At 52.6% G+C, this 16,442-nt stretch overlaps 1 protein-coding gene and 1 long non-coding RNA gene across 2 annotated transcripts; both read right to left on the bottom strand.

The window, feature by feature from the left end:
* Window positions 1-907: 907 nt before the first annotated feature.
* Window positions 908-3,891, bottom strand: LOC120944961. Its single transcript, XR_005750527.1, has 2 exons — window positions 2,313-3,891; window positions 908-2,140 (listed from the first exon to the last, which is right to left on the bottom strand). It is a non-coding gene; the product is annotated as an uncharacterized LOC120944961 (long non-coding RNA).
* A 1,278-nt stretch (window positions 3,892-5,169) lies between these two features.
* On the bottom strand, window positions 5,170-8,230 carry RBM15B (RNA binding motif protein 15B). The gene has a single exon (XM_040358744.1). It carries the CDS (start codon window positions 8,143-8,145, stop codon window positions 5,941-5,943), a length of 2,205 nt encoding a protein of 734 aa, XP_040214678.1. The 5' UTR covers window positions 8,146-8,230; the 3' UTR covers window positions 5,170-5,940.
* Window positions 8,231-16,442: the final 8,212 nt, after the last annotated feature.

Here is a 16,442-nt window from a genome sequence, read left to right as displayed (position 1 = left end):
GGAGAGCGAGAGACAGAGAGGAGAGCGAGAGACAGAGAGGAGAGCGAGAGACAGAGAGCGAGACAGAGAGGAGAGCGAGACAGAGAGCGACAGAGAGGAGAGCGAGAGACAGAGAGCGAGAGACAGAGAGCGAGAGACAGAGAGCGAGAGACAGAGAGGAGAGCGAGCGACAGAGAGGAGAGCGAGAGACAGAGAGCGAGAGACAGAGAGGAGAGCGAGCGACAGAGAGCGACAGAGAGGAGAGCGAGCGACAGAGAGCGACAGAGAGGAGAGCGAGAGACAGAGAGCGACAGAGAGGAGAGCGAGAGACAGAGAGCGACAGAGAGGAGAGCGAGAGACAGAGAGCGACAGAGAGGAGAGCGAGAGACAGAGAGCGACAGAGAGGAGAGCGAGAGACAGAGAGCGACAGAGAGGAGAGCGAGAGACAGAGAGCGACAGAGAGGAGAGCGAGAGACAGAGAGGAGAGCGAGAGACAGAGCGACAGAGAGCGAGAGACAGAGAGCGACAGAGAGGAGAGCGAGAGACAGAGAGCGACAGAGAGGAGAGCGAGAGACAGAGAGCGACAGAGAGGAGAGCGAGACAGAGAGGAGACAGAGAGCGACAGAGAGGAGAGCGAGAGACAGAGAGCGACAGAGAGGAGAGCGTCAGAGACAGACGGAGATAACAGCGCTGACAGCAGCCACCTGCATTGATAATAGGACCAGCAGATTTGGGCCAGCTTGGGACGGACTATTTAAAGTGGCAGAACACACAGGAGTTCGGCTTTAACATCAAAAAAGACACCACTTCCTATTTCCCGTACATATTACAGCCCCCACCCCCCACCAGGGAGACACCTTTGACTAAATACATAAAAATTAGGAAAAAATAAATAAATAAATAAAAAAAAACATGAAAACCGGGCAGATAATGAGAAACAAAAAACTGTTTATTTTGCCGATCGTTATAAATAGGCCCCTCGCTCATGTCACTCGATCTCCATGGAAGTGCTGTTGTGATTATTGTTGTTGCGTCAACAAACCTCTATAGCTTAAAAATAAAAAATAAGAAGAAAAAAATAAAAATAAAACAGGAGTCCCTTACGAGTCCCTCTGCTCCAGTGTCATCATTACATGTATAGATCAGAGAATCGCCCCGGTCTGGAAACTCCTCCCCCTCCCGGATAATAACGGCGGACTACAAGTCCCAGCGTGGCACCCTGACCTACATCGTACACAACACACACAACGTAAAAAAGAAAATGTCATCTCTAAAGAGTGAAAAGGGGGGGTTTTTGGGTCCGGGGGGGCTGCAGTGTACACCAATTACCACCCCCCTCTCCCCCCCCCCCCACCAGATGCTCAGGGCGTGGTGCAACATAAAGCTTCATTAACAGATAACGAGCTGCGTCTGACTCCCCCCGAGGATTTCCGAGGTTATAAACAGGGAGTAACTAATAAGACCCGGGGGACTCCTCCCCCTATTCCCACACACACCACACATCCAAAGATACGGCGACGCCCCCTCCCCCCAGAACATAAGGCACTCTCGGGAAACCTCCCCGCTACCAGGGACCTCGGGACACGTCTCAAGCGCACAACGAATGCAAAAAACCACAGCGACCAAATAATAAAAAAAGAATGAAAGTTCAGCTATTCCCGTCCAACACACAGGGGGAGGGGCAAATAACACCAGACAGGGGGGGGAGGGGCCAAATAACACCAGGGGGGAGGGGCCAAATAACACCAGGGGGGAGGGGCAATAATAAAAAAAAAATACACTTTATATCTGTCCAGCAGCAAAAGGACTGGGAGGAGTCGGCTGTGTTCATAGAAAAGGAACCTGATCTGTCACCAACCATTGTGGGAGGGAAATGACGGGACCACACCCCCTACTGCTGTGCTCCACCCCCTCCCCTCCCCTCACCAGGGGGGCACCAAATTCTAAAAAAGAGAGACCCTGACCACCGATAAAAGGATTCCCCTGTAAAGAACAGATCTCGTCTCATTGGGCTTCTGGGGACCAATCAGATTCTCCTTTAAGATTTACCATAAACTTTGTAATAGAAGGACAAACCTAAAACAAGCCATCCGATATAAGAACCAAAATCAGGTCCCTATACTACAGAGCTGACGGTAGATCTAAAAGGCGATTGTACAATCTGCTTTAAGATTTACCGTAAACCATGTAATAGAAGGACAAACCTAAAACAAGCCATTCGATATAAGAACCCAAATCAGGCCCTTGTACTACAGAGTTGACGGTAGATCTAAAAAGGCGATTGTACAATCAGGCCATACACTATACAATCTGATTGCGTAGTCAGCTTTAACCTGGCCATACACACTGCAATCTGATTGCACAATCTCCTTTAGGATTTACCGTATATTATATAATAGAAGTCCAAACCTAAAACAAGTCATTCGATATAGAACCAAAAAATGTGGCCCTTATACTACAGTGTTGACAGTAGATTTAAAGGCGATTGTACAATCTGGTTGTATAGTGTATGGCCGGCCCAAGGCTGACTGTACAATCTCCTTTTAAGATTTACCGTAAACTATCAGCCTTGGAATGGCCATAAAAAATACAGCCAGATTGTACAATGGCCATTAGATTTACCGTAATCTATGTAATAGAAGGACAAACCTAAAACAAGCCATCCGATATAGAACCGAAATCAGGCTCTTATACTACAGAGTTGACGGTAGATCTAAAAGGCGATTGTACAATCAGCCTGGGACCGGCCACACACTATACAACGGCCATTAGATTTACCGTAAACTATGTAATAGAAGGACAAACCTAAAAACAAGCCATTCGATATAAGAACTGAAATGCAGCCCCTTGTACTACAGAGGTAGATCCAAAAGGCGATTGTACAATCAGATTGCATAGCCCGGCCATACACACTGCAATCCGATTGTACAATCTGTCCGTATAGTGTATGGCCAGCCCCAGGCTGACTGTACAATCTGCTTTAGATTCACCAATAATGGTCAAACCTACAAAAACACAACAAGCCATTTGAACCAAAATCAGGACCTTGCACCACAGAGTTTGACGGAAAGGCGATTGTACAATCAGATTGCATAGCTAGCTTTAGCCTGGACACACTACAATCTATAAAAAAATAAAAAAAAAACCTCCACAAATGCCCTTATAATACATACTTGATGGCAAATCAAATAGGAGATTGTACAATCGGATTGCGTCGTCAAGCCTTAGTCTGGCCATACACCGTACAATCCGATTTACATTTACCAAAACCCAATCAGGACAAAAAAAAATGAAATTCAATCGATTTTTATGCAAATGCCCTTATAATACACACTTGACGGTAGAGGATTGTACAAATTTCGTTTTAAATTTTTTTAACCAAAATGTATGCAATACGGGGACAAAACCTATACAATCCGATTCTATGCAAAACGTTTACACAGGCCCTGATAACAGATCGAAAAAGGAGGATCGTACAATCAGATTGTATAGCATAAGACCGGCCATAGATTTTACAAATCACCTAAAAACGACATAATAGGAGGGCAAAACCCATACAATCCAATCAGCTTCTACGCAATTGCCCTTATAATACATACTCGAAAAAAAACGAGATTGTACCATCAGATTGCTCAGTCTGGCCACACACATTGCAATTTCATTTACAATTTTAAACCAAAAATAAAGGAAAAGCCGATACAATCCGATCCATTTCTAGACAGATGCCCTTCTATTACATGCTTTACGGTAGATGAAGCCGGATTGTTACAATCTCATTTTAAAAATTTACCAACAAGTCTGTAATAGGAGGGCCGACCGATACCGTTCACAACTTCTACGCCAAGGCCCTTCTATTACATACTCGATGGTAGATCCAAAAAGGAGATTGTACAATCAGATTCGTGGGGGGGGGGGGGGGGGGGGGGGGGAAGGGGGGGGCACAACCTGAAGCCCGTTGTCAGCTGTTGGGGAACTACAAGTCCCACGAGGCACGGCTGACAGTGACAAGCAATGACTCCTCCCACAGGGCGGAGGCATGATGGGACTTGTAGTTCTGCGACAGCTGGTGAGGCCGCAGATTGGGCCCAACACGAGACCGGGCCCTATACTATACAATCCGATTGTACAATTTACCAACAAAAAAATAATCATCACATAATAGAATGACAAACCTAAACAAAACCATTCAATCTATAAATCACATCAGTCGCCCCCCCCCCCTCCCCCCCCCATGGAAGATCTCTAAACAATCTGGTTGTATAGTGTGTGGTCAAACGTTGGGCTGGGGCCACACATTATACAATATTTTCCTTAAACCATATGAGGTCAGAACACAAAAAAACACGATTGTATGGAGTCAGGCAGGTCCTTGTACTACATAGTTTAAGGTAAAAAAACATAAAAAAAATCACAAGAAAAAATAAATTGTATAATGTATGGCCGGCTTTAAAGAGCTACGGCACTCCAAGACTCCCGGGATCCCCCCTTTGAGCGCATTGGTTCGATCTGCCCACCACTACATCAGTACGGTTGGTGGATCAAACTAATGCACTCAGAGGGGGGACAAAGCACCCAAAACACAAGAATGATGAAGAAATCTTACGCATCACTATACTGTATATCATCCAGGTATGTTGGATGCCTCGTCCCCCCGCTGAGTGCTTTAGTTTGATCCACCAACCGTACTGATGTAGTAGTGGGCAGATCAAACCAATGCACTCAGAGGGGGGGGACAAAGCACCCAAAACTCAAGGATGATGAAGAAATCTTACACATCACTATACTGTATCATCCAGGTGTGTTGGGTTCCTCGTTCCCCCCCCCCCCCCCCGAGTGCATTAGTTTGATCCACCAACCCTACTGATGTAGTAGTGGGCAGATCAAACCAATGCGCTCAGTGGGGGGGCAAGGCACCCAAAACACAAGGATGACGAAGAAATCTTACACATCACTATATTGTATATCATCCAGGTGTGTTGGGTGCCACATCCCCCCCCCTCTAAGTGCATTAGTTTGATCCACCAACCGTAGTGATGGGCAGATCAAACCAATGCGCTCAGGGGGGGGGGGGGGATAAGGCACCCAACACACCTGGATGATACACAGTATAGTGATGCTTCTAGAGCAGGGATATGCAATTAGCGGACCTCCAGCTGATGCAGAACTACAAGTCCCATGAGGCGAAGCAAGACCGACAGCCACAAGCATGACACCCAGAGGCATGATGGGACTTGTAGTTTTGCAACAGCTGGAGGTCCGCTCATTGCATAGCCCTGTTCTAGTGCCATAGCTCTCTGTGGTTCCTTCATCCGCCGGCCCCCCGAGAAGACTGCTGGCGAGCGATTTCGGGGGTCGGCGGATCAAACCACAGCAGCGGGGGGATGTCTAAGCATTTGACAAGTGCTGCAGAAACATCGACCAGCCCCTACATCACTACTCGTAAAAATTTAGGCACCTGTGGAGTGTACCACTGCGCTCAGAGGAAGGGGGGGCGAGCACACACCTGGAGGGATACGGTGGACTCTTTGCGGCTCAACTGGCCCCCCCAGGTCATGGAAGAGTAGCGATTTAGGAGCTGGTGGACTGAACCACATCACTCAGAGGGGGGGAATCCGACACCTGAAAGGGATGTCTGACGCTAAAGACTCAAGTCCGCCAGCCCCGAGGTCACTGAATGATTTAGGGGCCGGTGGACTGAACCAAAGCACTCCGTAGGGGGGAGGAGACCACATGACTGACAGATGCTGGAGATACTTTGTAGCAAAGATCAGGAGGAACAAAAAGATACAAACTGTTCTTTACAGGGGTCACCAGTGACAGAGTGGCCCTAAGTGAGCAGAGCCAGGGGCCCCTCCTGGATGGGGGGGGGGGGTGGGGGGGTACAGCAGCGAGCACACTGCTCAGATACAACTCTAAGAGGAGGACAGACTGGGTAGGAGGCAGTCTATGGCGGGATCGTCATCAGGCGTTATCTTTTACCAGCACAATAATCATGTTCTCTTCTAGCTTGCCCACCACCCGCTGGGCGCTCTGCTGGTACAACTGGTGAAAGTCGCTGGGGGGGAAAGCGTACAACATGCCGGTGGGGTCTCTGCCCTTCCCGCTGCCGCCCACGGGCAGGCTGATGACTCCGGCCGCCTGCTTTTGTTTTAGGTAGGAGACCAGGTTCCTGAGCAGGCGCCGCTGTAGGCTGGGCTCCTCGGGGAGAACCCCCTCGTTCTGCGGGGCCTGGATGGCCACCAGTACTGCGAAACCCCCCGGGGCGCCCTGCCTGATGCGGCGGGTCACCTCCTCCAGTTTGGGCTGGTCCAGCCGCAGCCGCTGAGCGATTTTGAGCTGCGTCAGGCTGCCCCCGCCGGGCACGGAGCGGTCCCTCAGCAGGGCGCTGGGCACGTCGCGGTCTCCTTCCAGGAAGTGAATGTAGGTGGGGAAACAGCTGTTTTTCAGTACCAGGTGGCCGCACCAGACGGGCGGCAGCGTCCGTCCCTTCTCCGCCCCCGGGGACACTCTTTCGGCTGGGGGCTCGGGGGGGCGGGGGTGGTGGTTTCTCCTGGGTTGGGGTGGCTCGGGGGTAGGGGGGCGGGGCTTGTCTGGCGGTGGGGGGCGGTGGTTGTGTTGCGGGGAAGGGGTGGAGCTGACCTCCCTCTCGGCAGGTTCCCTCCTGGGGCGGTCGGGGCTGCGCTCCACCCTGCGGCCTCTGTCCCCGGACAAGCTGCGCCGTCGCCGTCTCTCCTCTCGGTTCTTTGAGCTGCTGTTGCCGCCGCCTCCTCCGCGGTCCCCGCTGCGGCTGCGGGCGACCCGGGCGGCGCTGCGCTTTTCAGAGTTCAGCCAGCCCGCCTCCACGAAGGGCCTCTCCCGGTCGGAGTACAGGAGGTGCGGGGGAGTCCTGTCCCTCACCCGCAGGTCGGGCTCCAGCGCCGCGCGGTGGCGGCCGTAGACCTCGGACTGGAGCAGTTCGTAGGAGAGGGGGAGCGGGTAAGGGGTGGCCTGGAGCGGTGCGTAGCGGGACGCGGCGGCGGCTGCCTCTTCCGGCGTCACCTTTGCAAAGTCCACGCGCAGCCGCCGGTCCCCGAGCTGGAAGCCCCTCATCTGGGTGCAGGCCGCTTGGGCGGCGTCCAGGCTCTCGTACTGGATGTAGGCGAAGCTGTCGCCCTTGACGTAGTCCACCGTGCGGATGCTGCCGAAGCGGTCGAACTCCCGTGCCAGGGTGGCGATGGAGGTGCTGGGCCCCAGTCCGCCCACCCACAGCCTGGTGCTGGGGTTGGGCTTGCCGTAGCCGATCTTCATGTAGTTGCGGCCCAGCAGGCGGCCGCTCATGGCCAGCTTGGCCCGGTGGGCCATGTCCAGGTTCTGGAACTTCAGGAAGGCGTAGGCGGCGCCCTGGTTGCGGGCCGGCCGCTTGATCACCACCTCCTCGATGGGGCCGTACTTGTCGAAGGCCCGCCGCAGGTCCGCCTCCGTCACCGCGTGGTCCAGGTTGCCGATGAAGAGGTTGCGGGTGGCCCGGTGGTCGTCCTCGGGGGCCAGCTGCTCGTCGTCGCCCGCGCTGCTGGCGGCGGCGGCCGCCGCGCTGGGGAGGCGGTAGTTGGTTCCTCCTCCGCTGCCGCCGCCGCCCCTCACCCGCTCCTCGTAAAGTTTGTAGTAAGTGTCCGCCGAGGAGGCCGGGGGTAGCAGGAGGTGGCGGGGCGACGTGGGCAGCGCGGTCAGCGGCAACGGGCTGGGCTCGGGGCGGCGGACGCTCTGCTGCGTGAAGACGGGCTCCACCCTCAGCGGCCGGTCGTAGAGCAGCGGGCGCAGCTTGGCGTGCCGGGCCTGGCGGGCGTCCGCGGGCCTGCGGAAGTTGATGTAGGCGACCCGGCCCAGGTCCGGCGTGTGCGACAACTTGACGCTGATGTCGCCGAAGCGCTGGAAGTGCCGGAACAGCCAGTCTTCCAGGAGGGGCTCAGGGAGGGCCGAGCCCAGGTTACTGACCAGCAAAGTCTTGTACTCGGGGCTGTCCGGGAGCAGCAGCGGCCTCGGGGGTGGCGGGTCCCGGGCCCGGCGTGGTGACGAGGCCTGTCCGGCCCTCTCTCTCCTCCCGGAACTCTTGTGGGCCTCTTCCCGCCTCTCCCGGGCCCTCTTGGCGCGGCCGGGGCTCGACTCCCCCCGCTCGCTCTGCCGCTTCATGTTGCTGGCGCTGGGTGCGGGGGAGGGCGCGCTCACACCGCCGCCATCTTCCACAATGACTGCGAGCGAGGGCGGGCGTGCGCGTCATCGGCCAGCGCCGAGGGGGGAAGGGGGTGGGAGAGGGCGGAGGAGGGGGTGCAGCACGTGACTGACCGGCGGAAGCGCCGATTGGCCCCTTTGCTCCGGTGACGTCAAAGCGCGGCCTCCATGGCAACTCCAGGAAAGGAGAGGGCGGGGCGGCCATCTTGCCGGAGACCGGCGTGCGCGGCAGAGTGGTAGACCGCAAAATGGCTGCCGGCCTCTTTTTTGAAAATAAATAAACAGTAAAGTTAATTGCGAGGAAGTGCGAGTTAAATAAGAAGTACACCCTTACCTAAATCTCCCAAAAATAATAAAAATACATAAAACTTGTCCCTGTCTTAAAATAAATAATACAACATGGAGTCCAGAAATGGTTGTAAACCCTAAAAAAAATAAAAAATAAACCGCAAGACATAGCATACTAGCTCATTATGTATTACTTACCTCAGATCTAAGCCCCCGCCACCATCCTCGTAGGGTTGCCATATCATCCCTTTAATCCAGGACACACATTAATTACATTATGTTCTAAAGTAAGGTGACCATATTTTTTTAATTAAATCCGGGGACATATTTATTTTTTATTGGCAAATGGTAAACTATTTTATACGCATATTTTCCTCAAATTATTGATGCAGTCAGTGGTGTAGTGTGGGGTTGTCAGCGCCCGGGACAAGGCAAGAAAGTACTAGTACAGTAATACTGACCAACTTGACCACTGCACTAACCTACCTGATTCCTACACTATCCACTACACTGACCTACAGTACCTGAGTTCTACACTGACCTACCTGATTCCTACACTGACCACTACACTGACCTACCTGATTCCTACACTGACCACTACACTGACCTACCTGATTCCTACACTGACCACTACACTAACCTACCTGATTCCTACACTGACCTGATCCCTACACTGACCTACCTGATTCCTATACTGACCACTACACTGACTTACCTGATCCCTACACCGACCACTACACTGACCTACCAGATTCCTGATTCCCATACTGACCACTGTACTATACTGAGAGTACCAGATGCCCCCCTCCATGCCACTGCAATCCGGGGACAATTTCAGGGACAGACTGACTCTGGGGACAGTGTCCTCAATCCAGGGACTATCCCCAGAAACCAGGGATGTCTGGTCACCCTATTCTAAAGGGCCGATTAAGGTGGTAATTAAACTCACTTGGTGCCTTATCTGCATTAAATCAGCCTCAGAACCCGTGTAATTAAAGCGAAGCTCCACCCTAAAGTGGAACTTCTGCTCATCGGATTCCCCCCCCTCCAGTGCCACAATTGGTATTTGCACCCACTTCCGGGCATAGACTGACAATCAGCTAGTAGGACCTGCGGGCAGTATGTCAGTTCCCCCCAACCATATTTTCGGTAAACAAATCGCAATAAGCGTATATATTGATTGGTTTGGGCAAAAGTTATTGCGTCTACAAAATAGGGGATAGATTTATGACATTTTTTTTTTACTAGTAATGGCGGCGATCTGCAATTTTTTACTGCGACATTGCGGCGGACAGGTCGGATACCTTTTTGGGACCATAGACATTTATACAGTGATCAGAGCTATAAAAATGCACTGATTACTGTATAAAATGACACTGGCAGGGAAGGGGTTAACACCAGGGGGTAATCAAGACCATTAATTGTTCCATAGGGAGTTGCTTTCTAACTGTGGGGGGAGTGGACTGACTGGAGGAGGAGAGAGATTGCTGTTCCTGAGGAACAGACAATCTCACTCTATTCCCCTGACAGAATGGGGATCTGCTTTTTTACACTGGCAGGTTCCATTACTTCTGGTTGGACTACAAGCCCCCAGTCCCAATCCTTTGTTACTTCTGGATAGGCTCTCAGATAGCCTAGTAGACAGATGTCCCCAGGATAGGCCCTAAGGTTTCTGGCCTAGCAGCCCGGGGCAATACGACACACGTCCACCCAGACAGCCATCCAGGTGGCACAGAACCCCCCGTCCCATCACCTGACCTCACTCAAATAAATAGGTTTTCCCAGCAGGCCAAGTGCCCAAGAAAACCCCTGCCCATTGGCTGAGACACCACTTTCATTCCTAATTTGTCCTTGGAATGCCCTTGTTTTATCTAATGTCACCAGATACCCGGCCACCTAGTGACAGAAGAGAGAATTGCAGCAATTCCAGAATTGGGGTGAAATCAATTGACCTCCTAACACTTGGCCAAGGCAACTATCACTTGGCAAATAAATTTAATAGCAACCCGGCCTAAACATCAGGGTACTACATCTTAAAAGGCAAAAAATCCTGGACCCCCTTGGTGCACTTGTTACCGTTTTCACTCCGGTACCATGCGGCCAGGCTACGGGTCTCCGTAACACGGATCCGATTGCTATGGAAAACCGACCGCTGGGAGGGAGCCAGACCAGCGATCCCCCTGGCTACCGGAAGAGCCTTTGCCATGCAAGGTGCCACACTTTATAACAGGGTGACCACATTTCCAAACTTTCACACCCCCTAGACAACACCCCCCCCCCCCCAGATATAGGAGGAGGGGACCCATAGGAAACCATGTTAAATGGACTGCAACGCGTTTCCGCAAAACTGAAAAACGCATAGGTGTGAACCAGGCCTAAGGCCTTGCTTTTTGCAAAAACACACTTTAGTCCATTTAGCATGGTTTCTTATGGGACACGGTCACATCTATGCTTTTTTCTTTTCAGCCCCCCGTGTCTTTGGAAAGGGTCAGGGACTGTTTTAAAACCAAAATGGTGCATTTTTGGGTTCAATTGACTTCAATGGAAATGCTACAGAGAAGCTTGCAGTGCGTTTGTGATGCAATTTTGCATTTTGAATCTGCCCAGCTACAAACACAGAACAGTGGCTGCATTTGATGGGCACAGTGGCTGCGTTTGATGGGCACAGTGGCTGCGTTTGATGGGCACAGTGGCAGCGTTTGATGGCACAGGGGTGGCAATTGATGGGCACAGTGGCAGCATTTGATGGGCACAGTGGCTGCGTTTGATGGGCACAGTGGCTGCATTTGATGGGCACGGTGACTGCATTTGATGGGCACAGTGGCTGTGTTTGATGGGCACAGTGGCTGCGTTTGATGGGCACAGTGGCTGCGTTTGATGGGCACAGTAGCGGCATTTGATGGCACAGTGGCGGTAATTGATGGGCACAGTGGCTGTGTTTGATAGGCACAGTGGCTGCATTTAATGCGCACAGTGGTTGCAATTGATGGGCACAGTGGCTGCGTTTCATGGGCACAGTGGCTGTGTTTGATGGGCACAGTGGCTGCGTTTGATGGGCACAGTGACTGCATTTGATGGGCACAGTGGCTGTGTTTGATGGGCACAGTGGCTGCGTTTGATGGGCACAGTGGCTGCGTTTGATGGGCACAGTGGCTGCGTTTGATGGGCACAGTAGCGGCATTTGATGGCACAGTGGCGGTAATTGATGGTTACAGTGGCTGTGTTTGATAGGCACAGTGGCTGCATTTGATGGGTACAGTGGTTGCATTTGATGGGCACAGTGGCTGCGTTTCATGGGCACAGTGGCTGTGTTTGATGGGCACAGTGGCTGCATTTGATGGGCACAGTGGTGACAATGGATGGGCACAGTGGCTGTGTTTGATGGGCACAGTGGCTGCATTTGATGGGCACAGTGGTGACAATGGATGGGCACAGTGGCTGCCTTTGATGGGCACAGTGGTGACAATTGATGGGCACAGTGTTTGCGTTTGATGGGCACAGTGAGGCAGCAATTTGTTTGCGCCCCCCCACTGAACAACATTAAGGTGCTGCTAAAACGAGCAGAGCTTTACCGCTAACGCACGGGTGGCCCCAGTGCTCAAGGGCTCTAAAGGTAACAAAACACTTTGAAGCATTGGACATTAACATGCAAATACTGCAGATTACTGTACCCCCCCCCCCCCCACCGGAGTGATCAGGCCCTGACGCTGCGCCCACTGAAAAATGCAGCCACCAGGTATCTAAACACGCCACTGGTATCCCGGCAACCCCAGGACGGAGACTGGGTGCTCATTTGACTAATGGAGCCGCAGCGTGCCAGACATGAGATCCCCTACCATGCCTGATTTGTTTGTGTTCTGATATCCTTCTGTGAAGGTGGCACCGGAGAGTCACAGAAAGTTCCATGGAAGAGGTGTGGGGGCGGGGGGGTGCTAATCGCACAGCCGCAGATACATCTGACCCCCCAAAACCACCCAGACACCACCAGACCATGACTGACATCAAAAGCAAACCCCCCCCCCCCCCCCCCACATTCACGAAACCTCACACCAGCTTCAGATTTTTGCGGTCGCATACGCATATCTCGCGTTCAGGACTTTAGTTTACCGGCATTTCAAACACGAAAGGCGTGTAAACGTGTTTTTAAGGCGGAACGTGGAAAAAAAAAAGTTTTCACCACATGCTGTTGCCTGCAAGCAAGAGGAGAGGGAGAGAGGGGGGAGGGGTGGAGAGAGAGAGGGGGAGGGAGAGAGAGAAAGAGAGAGAGAGAGAGAGAGAGAGAGGGAAAGGGAGAGAGGGGGGGAGGGAGGAGATATAGAGAGGGAAAGAGAGAGAGAGGGAGAAAGGGAGAGAAGAGAGGAGGAGAAAGAGAGGGGGAGACGTAAAAAGAGAGAGAGGGGGGGAGAGAGAGATAGAGGGGGCAGAAAGGGAGAGTGGGGAGAGAGGAGAGAGAAGAGAAGGAGGAGAAAGAGAGGGGGGAGAGGGGAAAAAAGAGAGAGAGAGAGAAATGGAGAGGGAGGGAGAGAGAGGGAAGACAGAGAGATAGAGGGGGAGAGAGGGAGAGAGAAGAGAAGGAGTAGAGAGAGAGGGGGAGAGGGAAAAAGAGAGAGGGCCAGATTCTCCAATATTCTGCCGTGGCCTCACGTAAGCCATTTACACTACGCCGCCGCAACTTACTGGAGCAAGTGCTGTATTCCTCAAACACTTGCTCCGTAGTTTGGGGCGGCGGAGTGTAAAAGGCCCGGCGTATCCCCGCGTATTTCAAAGGGGGCGGCTTATATTTAAATTAAGCGCGCCCCCGTTTTGATCGAACTGCGCATGCGCCGGGCTAAAAATAGCCCAGTGCGCATGCTCCAGTTCTCGGCGTAAAACGTCAATGACGCCGACGTGTGAGTCATTGACGTAAAGTCGTATTCAAGAACGACTTAGGAAAACGACGTACCCGACGGGAAAAGATGACGCGGACCCGACGCCATACTTAACATGGCATACGTGGGACTGGCGTAAGGTTACCCCTCATATAGCAGGGGTAACCTTACGCTTACGCAAACGACGTAAGCGACGGTTACGCGACGCAAATTCGTTCGGGAATCGGCGTATCAGGCTCATTTGCATAAACAAATGAGACCTGAACGTAAACGCCACCTAGCGGCCAACGGCGAATTACATTTAAGATCCGACAGTGTAAGTGACTTACAGATGGCGGATCTTAAGCGTATCTATGCGAAAATGATTCTAGGAATCAGACGCATAGATACGCGGGCCAAGAAACAGAGATACTCCGTCGTAACTCTACTCAGAATATGGCCCAGAGAGAGGGAGGGAGAGAGAGAGATAGAGGACGGAAAAAGGGAGAGAGGAGAGAGAAGAGAAGGAGAGAGAGAGAGGGAGAGAGGGAAAAAGAGAGAGGGAAAGGGAGGGGGAGGGGAAAGAGAGAGAGAAAGGGAGAGGGGGAGAAAAGAGAGAAGAGGAGGAGAGAGGGTGAGAGGGAAAAAGAGAGAGCGAGATGAAGGGAGAGGGAGGGAGAGGGAGAGGGGAGAGGGAAAAAGAGAGAGCGAGATGAAGGGAGAGAGGGGGAGAGGGAAAAAGAGAGAGCGAGATGAAGGGAGAGGGAGGGAGAGGGAGAGGGGAGAGGGAAAAAGAGAGAGCGAGATGAAGGGAGAGAGGGGGAGAGGGGAGAGGGAAAAAGAGTGAGTGAGATGAAGGGAGAGGGAGGGAGAGAGGGAGAGGGAAAAAGAGAGAGCGAGATGAAGGGAGAGAGGGAGAGGGAAAAAGATTGAGAAAGAAGAGAGGGAGAAATTGAGGGAGAAAGGGTGAGAAAGAGGGGATATTTATTATAGCAAAAAGTTAAAAATATTGTTTTGTTTTTTTCAAAATTGTCACTCCATTTTTGTTTATAGCGCAAAAAATTAAAATCGCAGAGGTGATCGAATACCACCAAAAGAAAAGCTCTGTTTGTGGGGAAAAAAAGAACGTAATTTTTGTTTGGGTACAGCGTCGCACGACCGCGCAATTGTCAGTTAAAACAATGCAGTGCCGCATCGCAAAAAATGGCCTGGTCATGAAGGGGGAAAATCTTCCGGGGGTGAAGTGGTTAAGTGAGAAAATTGTAATCTCTATACAAGTGTTTTAGCTTCCAATCCTCTCCATTGGGCAGCAGCATTATTATATACAGGATAGTGAACAAAGTATAGTAAAGGAATCAGCCCCACCTAGAGGTCATGTTCAGCACTACAATTCTTTTGCTGCAGATAATTCATCTACATCAGTGGTTATCAATTTACAAGAGATATAGGGGAGGGGGGGGGGGGGAGAGTGGTCTTAAATGTGGTCCCTGATGTCACCAAAGGGCCACATACACTGATCAGCCATAACTTTATGACCACTGACAAGTAAAGTGAATAAGATTGATTTTCTGGTTACAACGTCATCTGAAAATGGGTGATATATATATTAGGCAGCAAGTGAGCATGTTGTCCCTGAAGTTGTGTTGAAAGCAGAGAATAAATGTTCATCGCAGTTTGTTGTGTATGGAGACGTGTAGCCGCAGACCGGTCAGGGTGCCCATGCTGACCCGTGTCCGCAGCCAGAAGAGCCTACAGTGAGCATCAGAAGTGGACCATGGAGCAATGGAGAAGGTGGTCCGGTCTGATGAATGACGTTTTCTTTTACATCATGTGGATAGCCAGGGGTGTGGGTGCATCACTTACCTGGGGAAGAGATGGCACCAGGGCAGTGGCGTAACAAACGGGGGGGGGGGGGGCGCCGGTGTGTCTGCCCTGGGCACCCCCCCCGGTTATTATACCAGGATGAGGCGGGTTGGTCTCTGTTGCTGCGGTCCGGCCCGTAAAAAAGATGGCTGCTGGGCTGTCACGGCTCCGTCTTCTGCCTATGGCGAGTGCACTGCACGAGCCAACGACTGTCACTGCCATAGTGTCCCTCCTGCGTCCTCCTGACTCGATCGGCTATTCAAAAATGGCGCCATTACATAACTGCGCATGCGCCGCCTGGCCGAGCGGATACAAGCTTTCCCGAGCCGGGCTCGGGAAAGCTCGCCATAGGCAGAGGACGGAGCCGTGACAGCCCAGTCCTGTCCAGTCCAGCCCAGCCCAGCTTTAAGGTAATAAAGAAGCTGGTGGTGGCAGTAGGTGATGGTGGAAGAAGGTTATGCTGGCACTGTGGCAGGAGGTGGGTGAGGTGATGGTGGCAGAATGTAATGCTGGCAGGAGGTGGTGGGGACATGAGGTTATGGTGGAAAAGGTAATGGTGGCACCATGGCAGGAGGTGGGTGAGGTGATGGTGGCAGAAGGTAATGCTGGCAGGAGGTGGTGGTGGCAAGAGCCGATTGTGGCAGGAGGTGGGGGTGGTGGGTGCAGGAGGTGATGGCGGCAAGAGTTGGCAGGAGGTGGTGGTGGTGGGAGCAGGAGGTGATGGCTGCAATAGCTGTCAGGAGGTGGTGGTGGTGGGAGCAGGAGGTGATGGCGGCAATAGCTGTCAGGAGGTGGTGGTGGTGGGAGCAGGAGGTGATGGCTGCAATAGCTGTCAGGAGGTGGTGGTGGTGGGAGCAGGAGGTGATGGCTGCAATAGCTGTCAGGAGGTGGTGGTGGTGGGAGCAGGAGGTGATGGCTGCAATAGCTGTCAGGAGGTGGTGGTGGTGGGAGCAGGAGGTGATGGCTGCAATAGCTGTCAGGAGGTGGTGGTGGTGGGAGCAGGAGGTGATGGCTGCAATAGCTGTCAGGAGGTGGTGGTGGTGGGAGCAGGAGGTGATGGCTGCAATAGCTGTCAGGAGGTGGTGGTGGTGGGAGCAGGAGGTGATGGCGGCAATAGCTGTCAGGAGGTGGTGGTGGTGGGAGCAGGAGGTGATGGCGGCAATAGCTGTCAGGAGGTGGTGGTGGTGGGAGCAGGAGGTGATGGCGGCAATAGCTGTCAGGAGGTGGTGGTGGTGGGAGCAGGTGATGGCGGCAATAGCT

Source organism: Rana temporaria, chromosome 7 (assembly GCF_905171775.1).
Source record: "Rana temporaria chromosome 7, aRanTem1.1, whole genome shotgun sequence".
NCBI lineage: Eukaryota > Metazoa > Chordata > Amphibia > Anura > Ranidae > Rana > Rana temporaria.
This window is presented reverse-complemented; position numbering and strand designations above follow the sequence as displayed.